Below are 17,637 nucleotides of genomic sequence, written 5' to 3'. Positions count from 1 at the left end.
ACTGTGGAATTCTATTTTCCAGATTAGTTTCTTTTAAGAACATGGAAGTCAAAATTTCTAATAATGGCATTTTTAAGTTTTTTCAATAAATGTTAAAGGCCTACATAATCTTACCAAAGTTTTAAGATGCCTGGATTCTCCCTGTCCAGTGATGTGAATTCTAGAACTATTTTCAAATGGGAAGGCTGATGCTATTTTAAGATTTGGATTTCTGCCACATGTGTTCATGCATTCAAGCATCAGTATTTCAGCCCCTTACTACTTCTGAACAGAAGCAAAAGTTCTTCAACCCAAGCCTCAGTGGGTGGATATATATACAGATATATATATATATATATATATATATATATTTAATTTGTAAGACAAGGATTTTAAAAAAAGGTACCTATTATGTAGGGTTGGGAAAAAGATTAAACAAGATGATGCCAGGAAGGTATTGTGTGTGACTGGTACCCTCAAAAATGTTCATTACTATTTAAAATAACTAATTTATCACTGGAAACTGGAGAAGATCCCAACAAAAAGTTCTACAGCCAGAAAAGTTTTGATCCCATGCTGAGCTGTATGCTCTGAACCCTGCCAAACTATCTTAATTGTAACACCAGGTAGAGCACCGTTAGAGTAGAAAATTTCAATCTATCCCATATTCAAAAAGAAAAATTCTCTCTCTCTCCCCAAATTTATAGGCCCATTCGTCTCCTGGATACCCTTTCAAAATGCTATGCCAGCTTTCTTCTAAAATCTGCAGGAGTTCTAAAAACTAAATATCTTCCATGAATATCAAACAGGATTTTTACTACAACTCTCCTATTTTCTCATCTCTGCCATATTCTGTTGCTTCTTATTAAGAAAACAGTTGCTGAAAGAATAGAGGTTTTCAGGTATTAATTGATCTCAAATCAACCTTTGATCTCAAAGCCAGAAACTACTGACCAAGATGCAAATCTTTTTGCAGATGTTTCATATTATTGATCCTTTAAAGCCTGCACCAAAATGCGAACAAGATCAAAGAACGGTAATTTGTGAGAATAAAGGGCAAACTGACACGGGGCAAAAGAGGACTGGGTCCTGACCCTTTTTTATTTTCATTTGCATTTTAATGTAATGGCATAGGTTGAAATTAACTGGAGGCATTCCCAAACTGCCAGAACAAGCAGTCAACTCTCTTATTTGTGTAGCATGGAAGCCAAACAGCCTGGCACTGCCCACACAGAGACATAGTACATTCTGCAAACATTTTTCTTTTTAATTTTAAATTAAATTTTAATTTTAAATTTGCAGATGGACATTGCTAAATCACCCCATGTAAGCAATCGATCAGTTTAGCTACTTAATCTGCAGCTAACTTATTTTAGTGGGTCCATCAGGATGGAGTGCCTAAAAATAATAGTAATAGATCACATTTATTGAGCTCTTAGAATGTGCCAAGCACTGTTCTAAGTTCTTGATATACATCAACTCATTTAATCCTCATATTTACCCCATTGAGGAAAGGATCATTATTATTATCCCCATTATATGAATGTGTTTATAGGGCCAAAGAGGCTATGTAACTCTTGTGATAGAAGCAGGAAGCTTGCTCTTAACAGGTTACAGGACCAAACTATTTTTGTTTTGCTTTAAAGTTAAAGATGGATCTTTTTTTTTTTTTAAGATTTTATTTATTTATTTAATTGACAGAGAGAGAGAGAGACAGCGAGACAGGGAACACAAGCAGGGGAAGTAAGGGAGGGAGAAGTAGGCTTCCCGCAGAGCAGGGAGCCCGATGCGGGGCTCGATCCCAAGACCCTGGGATCATGACCTGAGCTGAAGGCAGTTGCTTAACCACTGAGCCACCCAGGTGCCCCTAAAGATGGATCTTAATGAAATAATTTTTCAAGTGGCAAAACAGATTCAACATCCTTATCATAGAAAAATAAGTTAGGTACTATATACAAATAATTTTTAAAAGTCACTCATATCTTGAAGAAAAATGATTGATATTTTGGGGGAGAAAAAATCCAAGTTAGGTTCCTATGCGTTTAAGATGCAATGTCAGTTCTGAGTCCTATGCGCCTCTCAACCAAAGCATGTGATCTGTCATTACTCAACAGAACGTAATTCAGAAAACAATTCTAATTTTTTGTCACTATTATTCTTATTTTAATCATACTGCTTATAATGTTTTCATAAAAAATCTAAATTTAGAAATAGACAAGCAATATGTGGGTATGAAAATAAATCAATGAGTGAAAAAAATTAATTTTGTTTTATAAAATAAGAATAATTTTGAACCTGGGATGCTATATTATGAAGTCTGCATTTCTTAAATGTTTAAAAAAAACTGCTAAATTATTTCCTACTCCAAAACAGTAAAACACCATAGTATTGGATTCCGTATCCACTTTATGCAATAAATGGCATGTGGGTTTTTGTCTTCAATCTTTTGCAAAAAGGTAACCTACTAAATAAAAGAAGATATTTGAAAATGATATATCCAGTAAGGGGTTAATACTCAAAACATATAAGGAACTTATACAACTCAACACCAAAAAAAAAGTTAAAAAATCTAATAATCTGATTAAAAATAGGCAGAGGAGCTGAATAGACATTTTTCCATAGACTGCATACAGATGGCCAACAAACGTATGAAAAGATGTTCAACATCAAAGATCATCAGGAAAACACAAATCAAAACCACAATGTGAGATACCATCACACACCCGTCAGAATGGCTAGTATCAATAAGACAAGAAATAATGGGTTGGCATGGATGTGAGGAAAGGGAACCCCTGTACACTACTGTTGGGAATGGGTGGAGCCACTATGGGAAGTGGTATGGAGTTTCCTCAACACTTAAAAACAGAAATACCATACAATCTACTAATTTCACTGCTGGGTATTTAACTAAAGAAAACAAAAACATAAATTTGAAAAGATATAGGCACCCCTATGTTTATTGCCCCATTATTTACAATAACCAAGATAGGGAAGCAACCTAAATGTCCATCGATATGTGAATGGATAAAGAAAATGTTATATACCCATGTATATACATACGTACATAATGGAATATTACTCAGCCATAAAAAATGAAATATTGCCATCTGTGACAACATGCATGAATATACAGAGTATTATACTAAGTCAAATAAGTCAGGCAAAAAAAAAAAAAAGACAAATACCATGTGATTTCACATATATGTGGAATCAAAACACAAAACAAATAAACAAAATAGAAAAAGACTTGTAAATACAGAAGACAAATGGGTGGTTGCCAAAGGAGAGTGGGAGGATGGGTGAAATAGATTAAGAGGTATGAACTTCCAGTTATAAAATAAACAAGTCACAGGGATGAAAAGTACAGCATACAGAATATAGTCAGTAATATTTTAATAATTTTTTATGGCTAGAGATGGTAACTATGCTTATTGTGATCACTGCATATGTACAGAATTATCAAATCACTATGTTATACACCTGAAACTAATACAACATTATATGTCAACTATACTTTAATAAAAAAAATGCCAAAGAGAGTTCATTGAGTGGAAGTAGAAGAATGCTAATTAACATAATAAAAACATAAAAAAGTAGAGTAAGTCTCACTGGTAATGGTAAATTTAGTGTCATAGTTAGATTTTGCAATAAGGTAATAATGGTGCATAATTCATTTACAACTCTAAAAGTTAAAAAAAAGAACATATAAATAGAATGATCTGTTGTTAGTTATACAATATAAAAAACATATAAATTGTAGCAAAAGAACCTATTTTGTAACAACCTAAAGTGTTCCTTTTAGGAGGAGAAGTAAAAGTGTAAAGCTTCCAAATTCTATTAAAGTTAAGTTGTTATCAGTTTAAAATAGGGTGCTATAAGTTTAAGATATTTTATATAAGTTTTATGGGAATTATATAGAAAAATTTTGTAGTAATTTCACAAAAGAACAAGATAAAGAAATCAAAGCATATTGAAACCAAAAATATCGAAACACACAAAAAAGACACCAGAATCAGAAACAAGGAAAAATAGATCTACAAAGCAACCAGAAAGAAATTAACAAAATGAAAATAGTGAGTCCTTTCCTGTCAATAGTTACAGTAAATATAAATAGATTAAAAGACACAGAATGTCTGAATGGATAAAGAACAAAAACAAGATCCAACAATGTGCTGCCTACAAGAGAAGCACTTTAGCCCTAAAGACACACATAGGATGAGAGTGAAGAGATGGAAAAAGACATTTCAAGCAAATGGTAGCCAAAAAAAAAGAAAGAAAGAAAAGAAAAGAAAAGCAGGGGCAGCTATACTTAGACAAAACAGACTTCAAGTTAAAAATGATAAAAAGAGACAAAGAAAGTCATTATGTAATGACAGAGGGGCCTAATACATCAACGAGATTAACAATTAGATGTAACAAGAAGATATCTGTACACAACGGTGAAGCACTGACACACAAAGGCAAAAACTTCTAGAAATAAAAGGAGAAATAAACAGTAACACAATAATAGTTGGGGATTTTAATACCCCACTCTCAACAATGGATAGAGCATCTGGAGAGAGAATCATTAAGGAAACAGCAGACTTGAACAACACTATAGACCAAATGGACCTAACAAACATATATAAAACATTGTATCCAACAACAGAAGAATATAGATTCTTCTCAAGCACACATGGAATACTTTCTAGAATAGACCATATGTTAGGCCACAAAACAAGTCTTAGCAAATTTAAGAAGATTGAAATGGTACCAAGAATCTTTTCTGACCACCATGGAATGAAACTAGAAATCAGTAACAAGAGGAAACTGGAAAATTCATGAGAAAATGGAAATTAAACTACTCTCTCCTGAAAAACAAATGGATCAAAGAAGACATTAAAGGGGAGAAAAGGTTTCTTCAAATAAACAAAAATGGAAACACAAAATACAAGAACTTGTGGGATGTAGCAAAAGTAGTTCTAAGAGGGAACTTCATAGCAATATATGTCTATTTAAGAATCAAAAAAGATCCTAAATATACAACTTAACTCTACATTTTAAAGAACTAGAAAAAGAACAAACTGAGCCCAAAGTTAGCAGAAGAAAGGAACAACGAAGATTAGAGTAGAAAAAAAACAAAGAATAGAAAACGGTAGAAAAGATTAGCTAAACTAAGAGTTGGTTCTTTCAAAAGATAAACAAAATTGACAAATCCGTAGGTAGACTAACCAAGTTAAAAAGAGAGAGGACCCAAAGCAACAAATTATAAATGAAATAGACATTACAGAAATTGAAAGGGACGTAAGAGGCTACTAAGAACAACTTTATGCCAACAAACCAAACAACCTAGAAGAAATGGAAAAATTCATAGAAACATACAGCTTACCACCACTAATTCAGGAAGAAATAGAAAATTTGAATAGACCAATTATGAGTAAGGAGATGAATCAGTAACCAAAAATCTCTCAACAAAGAAAAGCCCAGGACAAGATGGCTTCACCACTGAATTTTACCAAACATTTAAAGAAGAATTAACACCAATCCTTCTCAGACTCTTCTACAAAATTGAAGAGGAGGAAATAGTCCCAAACTCATTCTTTGAGTCCAGCATTATCCTGATACTAAAATTAGAAAAGAAAGCTACTAAAAACAAAACAAAACAAAACAAAACTATAGGCCAACATCCCTAATGAATACAGATGCAAAAATTCTCAATAAAATATTAGCAAACCAATTCAGCAGCAGAGTAAAAGGATCATACACCTTGATCAAGTGGAATTTATTCCTGGGATGCAAGGATGGTTCAACATATGCAAATCAAGCAATATGATTATATCACATTAACAGAATGAATAAGAAGACTCCTATGAGCATCTCAATAGATATAGAAAAAGCATTGGACAAAATTCAATATCCATTCAGGATAACAACTTTGAATGAATTATACATAGAAGAAACATATCTCAGCACAAAAAGGTCACATATGACAAGCCCACAGATAATACCACACTGAATGATGAACTGTTGAAAGCTTTTCCTCTAAGATTAGAACAAGACAAGATTGCCATTTTAACCACTCCTATTCAACATAGTTCTAGAAGTCTTAGCTAGGGCAATCACACAAGAAAAAGAAATAAAAATTATCAGAATTAGAAAGAAAGAAAACTACCCTTATTTGCAGATAACATAATTTTATATACAAAAAAACCTAAACACTCAACTAAAAAACTGTTACATCAATGAATTCAGTAAAGTCCCAGAATACAAAATTAACATATAAAATGGAGTAGTGTTCCTATACACTGACAATGAATTTTCTGAAAAAGAAATAAAGCAATCAATCTCATTTACAATAGCATCAAAACAATACAATGCTCGGGAATAAATTTAGCTAAGGAGATGAAATATCTCTACACTGAAAACGACAAGATATTGATGAAAAAAATTTTTAGAAGACACAAATGGCAAGGGAGCCCATGTTCGTGGATTGAAAGAATTAATATTTTTATTATTTTATTATTTTTGAATTTTTTTTATTCATTTGAATGAGAGAGAGTGAGAGCTCTTGTGCTCTCTCTCACTCTCTCTCAAATAAATAAATAAAATCGTAAAAAAAAGAAAAGAAAGAGTGAGAACACGAGCAGGGGGGAGGGTCAGAGGAAAAGGGAGAAGCAGACTCCCCGTTGAGCAGGCAGCCCAATGCAGGGCTCGATCCCGGGACCCTGGGATCATGACCTGAGCTAAAGGTAGACACATAACTGACTGAGCCACCAGGCACCCCAAGAATTAGTATTTTTAAAATGTTAATACTACCAAAAGCCATCTATAGATTCAATGCAATTCTTACTGAGATTTCAAAAGCATTTTTTTTACAGAAGTAGAAAAAACACTCCTAAAACTTACATGGAACCACAAAAAGACCCTGAATATCCAGAGCAATCCTGAGAAAGAAGAACAAAGCAGGAGGCACCACACTTCCTGATTTCAAGCTACACTATAAATCTATAGTCACCAAAATGGCATGGTACTGGCATAAAAATGGACAAATAGACAAATGGAACAGAATTGAGAGCCCAGAAATATACCCCAGCACACAAAGTCAACTAATTTTTAAAAAGGAAGTCAAGAATACTCAATGGAAAAAAGACAGTCTTTTCAATAATGGAGCTGGGATAAGTGGATATTCACATGTATAAGAATGAAATTTGACCCATATCTCACACCATACACAGAAATTAACTTGAAATGGATTAAAGACATAAATGTGAGACATGAAACCATGAAACTCTTGAAAGGAAACAAAGGAATACAGCTCCTTGGTGTGGGTCTTAGTAATAACTTTTTGGATATGACACCTAAAGCACAAGAAAAGAATAAAAAATAAACAAGTGGGACTACATCAAACTAAAAACTTCTGCACAGCAAAATAAACTATCAACAAAGTGAAATGACAACCTTATGGAATGGGAAAAATATTTGTAAACCATATATATCATGAGGGTTTAATATCTAAAAAATATATAAAACTCATAAACTTAATAGCAAAAAAATAATAACCTAATTTAAAAATGGACAAAGGACCTCAATAGACATTTCTCCAAAAAAGATATATGAAAGATCAATAGGTACATGAAAACAAAAGATGCTCAACATCACTAGTCCTTAGAGAAATGCAAATTAAAACCACAATGAGATATCACCTCATGCCTGTTAGAATGACCATCATCAAAAATACAAGAGGTAACAAATACCAGTATAGATGTGAAGAAAAGGCAATCCTTATGTGTTGTTGATGGGAATGTAAACTGGTACAGCCACAATGGAAAACAGTATGGAGGATCCTCAAAAAAATTAAAAATAGAACTACCATATGACCCAGCAATTCTGCTTCTAGCAATTTATCCAAACGTACCGAAAACACTAACTAGAAAAGATATCTGCACCCCCATATTCATAGCAGCATTATTTACAACAGCCAAGACATGGAAACAACTTAAGTTTCTATCAGTTGATGAGTGGATAAAGAAGTTGTGGGATATATATACAATGGAACATTATTCAGTCATAAAAAACAAGGAAATTATATCATTTGTGACAACATGGATGGATCTCAGGGCACTACGCTAAGTGAAATAAATCAGACAGAGAAAGACAAATACTGCATGATTTCATTTACATATGGAATCTGAAATGAAACAAACAAATAAGAAAACAACCTCATGATATCAGACTTGTAGTCACCGGGGGGAGTTGCAGGGAGGGGAAAGGAAGGAAGGTGGTAAATAGGAACAAACTTCCAGTTATAAATAAATACTAGGAATGTAACATACAACATGATGACTACAGCTATCCCCACTGTGTGATATATACCATAGAGTATACCTTGGTATATATACCAAGAGTAAATCCTAAATCCTATGAGTTCTCATCACAAGGAGAACAATTGTTTTCCTTTTCTTTCTTTCCTTTTCTTTTCTTCCCTTTTCTTTATTGTATCTACAATGAGAAGATGGTTGCTAGCTGAACTTATTGTGGTAATCATTTCATAATATATGTATATTAAACCACCATGCTGATACCTTAAACTTTTACAGTGATGTATGTCAATTATTTCTCAATAAAACTGAGGAAAAAATAAATAACTCAATTAGAAATGGGGAAAAAATCTAAACAGTCATTTCTTTCAAAAGCTATATAAGTGGCCAATAGAGAAAAAGATGCTTAACATAATTAGCCATTAGGGAATCAAAACCACAAAGAAATACCACTTCAAAGCCACTGAGGTAGAAAAAAGAAAAAAAAAAAAAGGACAAATGACAAATATTGGCAAGAGTCCACTGCTCCTCAGAATGTAAAATGGTGCAGCCAATTTGATAAACAATTTCACTGTTACCCAAAATGCTACACATAGAGTTATTCTGTGACCCAGCAATCCTCCTCCTAAGTATATATCCAAAAGAATTGAAAACAAATGTCCACACAAAAGCCTGTAACGGAAATGTTCATCACAGTGTTAGTCCCAGTAGCCTCAAATTAGAAACAACTCAAACGTTCATCAGTTGATGGACGTGTAAAGAACATGTGGTATTATCATACAATGGACTGTTTCTCAGCTTCAAGAAAGAATGAAGTATTGAAACACTCTAGAACTTGGATGAACCATGAATGTGCTAAGTGAAAGAAAACAGAAAAGACCACATATTGTATGATTCCATTTAAATGAACTATGAGAAAGCAAGCCAATCGACAGAGACAGAAAGTAGATTAGTAATTGCCTACAGCTGAGGGTGGAGGCCAAGGGAATGGAGAACTGACCTAACAGTGGGTGCAGGGTTTCTTTTTGGGGTGATGAAAACATTCTAAAGTTGATTGTGGTGATGGTTACACAACTCTGTGAATATACTAAAAACACTGACTTGTACACTTTAAGTGGGTGAACTGTATGATATGTGAATTATATCTCAATAAACCTGTTAAAATGCTGTATGGCTTGTAAGACATAAAAATATACACCAGCACTACAAGGCAATAACAGAAATACCCAACATGCATAGCTTATAACCTACTTAAAAACAGGAGACAACATTATGAAGCTGATAAAATGCTTCTTCAGGTTCTCCTACTAGGATTATTGAACCAAATTCAAAATATATTTTGAGTGTGCATACCAAATACAAAAATTATCTGTGTTCATTAGACGTGGGCTTAAGCCATCGAGCTGCTGATTCTGCACAGCCATATCCACATTTCATGCTGATCCTGCATTTTATTGTCACTACATTAAAATCAATTTTATGAGCAACTGTATACTCTTAACAGAACAAGTACTTTTAAAAAAATGTTGAAATGCCTGCTCATAAACCTATATAAGTCCGAACAGGAGCCTTCAGAGTGAAGTAAATAAAGTTCAGCAGTTTTGAATCTTTTGGAAAGCAGAGTTTTAGATATGAAATATTTATGCCCCCTTATGATTTAAATCTAATGACTATCATGATTTCAAAGTAATTGATTATTATTTAGAAATCTTGCTGGGAAATCCCCTAAAATATTACCTGCAAAGCTTTACATTTTAAGACCAAACTATTGCTTTCTTTAAAATCTTTATTTGCATGTTTTCCCCATAAACTTAGAGATTCAGGAAAAAATAATTACAGAAGGCCCATCATCAAAACCATTTAAAGCTTACTGTTCAAAATGCTGTTGTACCATACATTACCCTGGTACAGAGCCTGTTTTGCAATTCTGTGTCTCTTAAGAGCAGTTTGTAAAGCCATTTAGGTATTAATACCAGTATTCTCCAAAGGAGAGACCATAAACACCATTTCTATGGCTATAGGCAGCTGAGCTTGCAAAGAATGAACAAAACTGTGGGAGACACATTTTGGGAGGCTCTGATAGAAGGACAAGCATTAAGTAAGTCTTTATATCTTACTGAAGACAATGACTCAGATGCTGCGGCATGGGAGGAGCCACACATCAGGAGCTATTTTGTTGGCCGATGGCCAGATGTAGAACAAACCCAGGATAGAGAACAAGACGGACCCCTGCAAACTTGGCCTCATCCATTGCATCTGCAGCAGGGCGAAGGTTGCTCTGAGTAACAGGGGGCACTCAGCACATAGCAGGCATGCATCATTCCTTTATTTTCTTTAACCTCCTGGTAAGAGGTGAATCTGAGGTGGGATCATTTATGCACATTAGAAGATCCCATGGCATTTTTCCAAGCCCAAGGCTATTACTCTGAGGATCTGGCCAAGTTCCAACTCAGGTAATTATATTCCGCTTGCTAAATTTGCCCTGCTGTTCCAGTTAGGTACAGCATTGTTCGTTTTCCTGCCTTTTCAGAAAAAAAAGGGAGAGAAATTCTTCTTGAACTCACCAGTCTTGCAGACAGAAGAAAGGCAAATGTAAGGAACAAGATGATTGCGGTGTTTGAACTTTGGTGCTGTGGCAAGCTCTGAGCACCAGATAAAGATCACAGAGAGAGCAAAATCCTTCTGGATGGAATCAGATGACTGTGCCATGATACCCTCATCAGATAACGACCACAAAGGGCTCTTGGTAACTACCACAGAGAATGAGCTCATGATCTCTTCAAACCAGGCAACAAAAGCAGAGACACTTATGCAAATGTTTGTATCTTTAATATCATTGCAGGTATAACCACTTTATCAGGAATTGGGGTAGGGATCACCAGCACAAATCCAGGAATGTTTGAACCAGCCAGTCTCTCTCTCTTTAATGCTGGGGACCCTAAAAATAAAGCAGGCTGTCATCCCTCACACGGCCAAAGATTTAAAGTCTGACAATATCAATTTTGGGCAAGGATATAGGGAAAATAAAACTCCCATGTGCGCTGGTGGGAATATAAACTGGTTCAGACACTTTTCATAGCAATTTGGCAGCATCTAGTAAAACTAAAAGTGTTTCTATCCTACATCCCAGCCATTCTGCTTCTAAGAATATACCCTACTGAGGTTCTTGTACATTGCACCCAGAGGCACTCACACAGATGTTCACTGTAGCCATGTTTGTTATAAAGAACAGCTGGGAGAAAAAACTAAATGTTTGTGGAAGAATAGAAAAATAAAGCATAGTATATTCATATGATATAATATCATGGATTGACCTAAAAAACATAACGCTAAGTGGAGAAAAAAAATACAGAGTAATTTGTACAGTTGGATACTATTCATTCCAATTTACAGAAGGTAAACATTACCTTCTTACTTTTTATGAACCAGAGTGGTTATGGGAAAAAGCACACCTCCATGCATGTACACAAGCATGCACACACATGCACACACATAGACATTTGCAGTATTTTGGTTGCTCAGCTCTCAAAGCACTATTCTGGGGTTGGGAAATGCCCCACTGTATGTTTTTTGGTAAAAGTCCTGGCCTAACTCCCAGGACAGAAGGCAAAAAAAGCCACAGTGGGATTTCCTAGATGACCCGATTGCTAGCAAGGGAATGAGCACATGATCTAGCTTGCCAACGCTGATAATCCCACTCGGGGTCTTGAGCCTAAGACCAAGGAGGCAAAGGTACGGAGACAGTGACAAATGTTCCGGCAGGTGACAAGGGTCAGGTGGCCAGAGAGTAGGCTATAGCACCCCTGCCCCCACAGATGGCCCCTCAGGCATAGCAGTCACCATGGTTCTGGCTGCAGTCTCTCTTTTGGTTCCCACCCATTACTGGAGCCTAGATCACCAATGTTCCCCGTGGTTCTATTTGCCACCAATTCCATTTCTATACAAAGCTTTTCTGCTTGAAGCAGCTACATCTGTTTCTGCTGCTTGTGGAATACGAACCTTACAGATGGAGGAGGCTGCAGCAAGCTCACCCAGTGGTGGCCCCAGGACAGGCAAGGGAGAAATGGGACTGGCTTACATGCAATATTTTATTTTGATTTAATGACAATGGTTCAGATACAAATATGACAGCCTGTTAATAGCTGTTCATACTGAACAGCAAAAAAAAAAGGGGGTGTGTTTATCACCCATTGGAATTTTTAAAATATTAATTTTTAAAAGATGAAGTTCAGGCCATTTCTGGAGTCCCTAAGTGGTTCAGGTACATTTCTTGTATTTGACAGATCCCAGGCCTGTTTGGGGTCATGCTGTTTGAAAGTATGCCAGTAATACACTGAATTTAGGAGCAAAATGCACAGATTCTCAATGTTCAACCTGTGCTTCTATTTAAAAGGGAAATCCACAGATCATTGCAAGGATGTTTGATTATACCAAAGCAGGCCATTAGTCCTCATTCCTAATCTTCATTTTAGAGACGCTCAGTTACATACAATGAATGACACATGAAATAGATGTTTTTGGACTTCTGGGCTAACAAAGCAACACTTAAAGGCTTGTCAGGAACTCTTTTAGCAGGATAACTTCTCCCCAGGTTTCAGTGTCTTCTCTTAATCTGTAACATAAATATGCCCCCAACGATGGACCCAAATGTGTAAGAGTTGAGGCAACTTACTGCACGGATGTCCTAACACCTTCACTTCATCAATAACAAGGTAGCCTTGATGTCCAGAAGTTATCACTTCAAAAACCACCTGGAAAATTAAGAAAGATTTATATTATTCACTCATTTTGTCAGAGTTTTACCAAATGTCTCCTACATATAAATGTAGGTTGTTCATTCATTCATCATGTTTCTAACAACCATTAATGGAGCACCTAATATCTGCCAATCAACGTTCCAGGTTCTAAGATGACAAAGATAGAAAAGATCCCAATCCAGTTTTCAGAGAGGTTAATGGGAAGGGCTGGGTCAGACATCATCCTACCTCAAGACTCACCTGGTAAGGAGGTAATACCATGGTTGAGAGCTGATATTTGGAAGACGGAGGCTTAAAGTCATTTACCATAGACGATGTTGAGATTTAAATTGTTTTAAGAGAACATATTTTCTGGTCAACTCCTTTGAGGGGATTCTATGACCATGCTGAACCATGTGGGGCCCTGGGTTTTATGCAACTAAAATGAAAAAAACTACCATAAGTGCTGTGCAAGAAAAGTACAGGGTACTAGAATAACATATACCAAAAGGACCTCCTGTGAGGAGGTTGCAGTTCTCCTAACAGCTGATTATGAATGAGGAAGGAGAGTGCTTCTTCCTGGGCATCTGCAAAGGCCCTGAGGTGGACATGGCCATGGCCATGAAGAGGAGTATTGGGACATACAACTGTAAAAGTCAGCTGTGACCAGGTTGCAGAGGCTCCTCTCTTAGGGCAGGGATTCCAGGGAAGACACTATATTAGTAATATAAAGACGCTATAGCTGCTGAAACTCAGATGGCAGAGATATGAATTAAGAGCAGAATGACATAAAAATCTCTACAATGCTAAAATCAAGAGGTCTTTAGCAACTGCTTGATCATGGGAAAAGTAAGGCGGAAAAAGAAGGGCAACATGATCTGAAGTTCTCAGAATGAACGATATTTTTGAGATTGTAGAGTCACTTCAGAGAAACTGAGGTTAAAGGAAAAAAAAAGAAGCAGTAAGAAGTTATCAATGTTCTTAACATGATTGTCTGAAGTTGTCTAATATGGCTATTATTAAAAAGGTCCACATGACATTATTTTCATCTCCATTTACACATATCTGCATCACCAAGGAGACTGTGGCTCATGCAAAATAAATTTGCTAAGTCTTAAAAAAAAACAGCAACTGCACTCTTGGAGAAATGAAGGTTCATTCCTATAAAAATCTGTACACAAATGAAAAGCTTTACTCATAGTAGCCAAAACCTGGAAACAGCCCAGATGGCATTCAATGGTAAATAATAAAGCAGACTGTCGTACATCCATAGCATGGAATACTACTCCACAATACCAAGGAAATAACTATTGATGATAGGATGAGCTCTAGAGAATTATGCTGAGTGAAAAAGCCAATCACAAAGATTCCCAACTATATGATTCCATTTATGTAGCATTGTGTAAAGTCAACATTTTTGAAGGGAGGGCAGATTAGTGGTTGCCAGGGCTTAGGGATGGAGGAAAAAGGGACGGGAGGGTGGTTACAGGACAACACAAGTTGAGTAATCCTTGTGATGCTGGAACCTTTAAGGTTTTTGCTGTAGTGATGGTGCACAAACCTCCTCAGGTAATAAAACTGTATAGTTCATAGCAGCTTTATTTGCAATAGCTAAAACACGGAAGCCACCAAGTATCCACTGATGGATGAATGGGTAAGCAAAATGGGGTAAATACATACAATGGAATATTATTCAGTCTTAAAAAGGAAGGAAATTCCAACACATGCTATGATGTGGAGAAACCTGGGGGACATTATGATGGGTGAAATAAGTCAGCCACAGAAGGGCAAATACTGTATGACCCCACATATATGAGTTACCTGGAACAATCAAATCCAGAGAGACAGAAAGCAGAATGATAGTTGCCAGTGGCTGAAGAGAGGGGCAATAGGAAGTTACTATTTTACAGAGGCAGAGTTTCAGTTACGCAAGATGAAAAGAGTTCTGGAGATGGATGCTGGTGATGGTTGCACAACATTAAGAAGGTATTTCATACCATTGAACTGTATACTTAAACATTATTAAGATGATAAATTTTATGTTATTTGTATTTTACTACAGTAAAAAAAAAGCAAAAAAATGTATAGAACTAAATACACACACATGCATGCACAAAGTAAATGGGAAATCTGTAAAATGGGAAATCTGAAAAAGCTCTGTAGATTTCAACCATGTCAATATCCTGGTTGTGATATTATACTTTCGGTTTGCAAACCGCTACCATTGGAGGAAACTGGGTACTATGTACACAGGAATCTGTATTATTTCTTACTGCTGTATCTGACTCCACAATTATCTCCACAAAAATTTTAACTTAAAAAAGTAACTATAAATTACCATTTACTAAGCGCATAATACAGTACATACACTGGGCTGATATCACCCCATTATCTTATTTATCAGTTCATGAAAAAATTCTTCAAGGATTAATATTTGAAGAACAAAGAGATTCAGATACAAAATAATTGTTAAAAACCCAGTCTTTCTGGATGTTTTCACTACTACACATTGCCTGAACAAACACTTCAACCCTAGGACTGCATTATTTATGTGTGTGCAGTGGGTGTAAAAATGGAGAAAGCAATCAGCAAAGCCCAAAATGGAAAAGCTCAGGGGGCTCCCTAGATAAGAAGTCATCCCAGAAACACCTGCTAGACTAGATGACCCTGCACCACGATGTCACAACACTGAAATACAAAACATACAGGGGAGAGGAGAGGACCAAAGTAGAACAGAAATGAAAACAAAACAAAACAAAACAAAAACACTTTGTCCTATTCGTAAGTATATATATATATTTTTCACTGATGACACAGAGAAAGGAAGAGATGCATGCACAGTATTACAATCTGTAATCTTGCATATTTCTCTCTCTGCTGAAGTCTAGGACAGTTGAGGGAACAAAAAGCAGATGAGCCCTGAGAGCAAGTGGGGGAAAGAGGCCTCCAGAAGCCCTCCAAGCTGGGGCCCTGGGAGGAGACAGCAAGAGCAGGCAGCACAGGATGCAGCCGCCTGCTCTGCTCACAATGGCCACTGCATAGACCTATGTCCATGACCACCAGCTACCCAAGAACTCCATGGCCCTGGTCATGGAAAGGGTATTTTGAAAGCCAAAACCAGACATGTTCATCCATCCTTCCTTCCTCCCAGCTGACCTCCCTTCCTTCTTCCCTCCCTCTTACACATTCATTCAATTCAAGTCTCCACTGGGTGTCCTCTTTCTTCCACGCACCGTGATAAGTACTGTGATAAGCATCATGAACAGAACAGATGCAAAACTGTCCTTCACAGCAAACCATATTTTTACTTTATCAACTACAAGGGTTGAAGCTTCTTATAAAAATGGAATAATCTTTATTATTGAAGAGATATGCTAACTCTTAGAATATACTGTACATACAAAAATGTTCATGTGGATCTATTTTTGAAGTTGCCATGTGTAAATTCAAAGCACAATATTTCATTTAAACCAATAGAGGACCATGGCCCTATGAAAGAATGGGAGAGAAAGAAAGGAGGGGAAGAAATGAGAGACCTTGATAAGTCACCCTAAAACCTTTGAACCTGTTTTTTTCATTTATCACATTCACAGAATTTATGACCTTCAAAGATTCACACTCAAAGATTCTGAGTCTTATTGTCCAACTATTTATAGGATATTTACTGTAAGCTCTGAAAGGGATCCAAAAAATATTAGACAATTTTACGAAATTTAGGCTTCAGGTCCACAAAAAATAAGGAACACAATGAACAAACAGAACAAGATGATGGCCAAGTAACAGGTGGGAACAATAAAGAGCTCATAGGACTGCGATCTTTCTCCACCACAGGACTGTCACCTCCTCCTTACCCATCCAGCCAGGACACCTCTGACACAGCCAACACAACCTTCAATCCATTTCTCACCCTGCTCATTAAACTCACAGATGCCCCCAAAAGGACTTACAAGTGTCCCTGCTGGACCGGAGGCAGAGAGACTCAGCAGCAAGCCCATGCACTCCAGATTCCCAGCAAGACGACTTGCCAGTGAGGCCACAACAAAAGAATCAAACACAGATTTGTTTCTGAAACTTTATCTGTTCCCCTCAGTCTTCTAAAGGCATCTCATTGCAAATACACCAAGAGAACAATGGACTGCTCCATTCAGTTAATTAGAAATTTTGGAAAGTAAACTTCGAAAGCTTGGCAGATTCCAACACTGACTTAACTTAGTTTCCCTAACTGTAGAGACAAAAAGGACAAAATAATCTTCAGAGATAAGTTTATGTGTGTCCACACACTTCACACACATGTATATATTGACATACAATATACCAATAAAATTTTTACATGACACATTTAGGTATTATACCTAAGAAGGTGAATTAGTGTTGCAAGTTTGGAAGCAATAACGCCAATGCTTCTTTCCAAAAACTGAAGCAAGTTTTTCAAAAGACCATTTTCCACCTCTTTTTTAGTAATTTTAGTTAAAGGGCTTATGAATACAAGTTTTATTAGCTGCTTCATCAAGTTTATAACTTAGTATATAAATGTTTCAACACATACCACAATTATAAAGTAGGTCTGATTTGTACTGAAAAGTTTGCTATTTTGAAATAAATATGATTGAATGAAAATTCCTGAA

The 17,637-nt window shown here is 36.1% G+C and overlaps 1 protein-coding gene across 8 annotated transcripts in view; it reads right to left on the bottom strand.

Moving 5' to 3' along the window:
- PTPRM (protein tyrosine phosphatase receptor type M) overlaps window positions 1-17,637 on the bottom strand; it is a 799,041-nt gene that overhangs the window by 453,813 nt on the left and 327,591 nt on the right. For all 8 annotated transcript variants that reach the window (XM_032421158.1, XM_032421157.1, XM_032421160.1 and 5 more), the window contains exon 4: window positions 12,949-13,027. In XM_032421158.1, coding sequence (XP_032277049.1) covers window positions 12,949-13,027 — 79 coding nt within the window. The remainder of the gene's footprint in view (window positions 1-12,948; window positions 13,028-17,637) is intronic.

The sequence above is a fragment of the Phoca vitulina genome, unplaced genomic scaffold (genome assembly GCF_004348235.1).
Source record: "Phoca vitulina isolate PV1807 unplaced genomic scaffold, GSC_HSeal_1.0 scaffold24, whole genome shotgun sequence".
Taxonomy (NCBI): domain Eukaryota; kingdom Metazoa; phylum Chordata; class Mammalia; order Carnivora; family Phocidae; genus Phoca; species Phoca vitulina.
The sequence above is the reverse complement of the archived record's forward strand: the minus strand, read 5'-3'. Positions and strand labels throughout refer to the sequence as shown.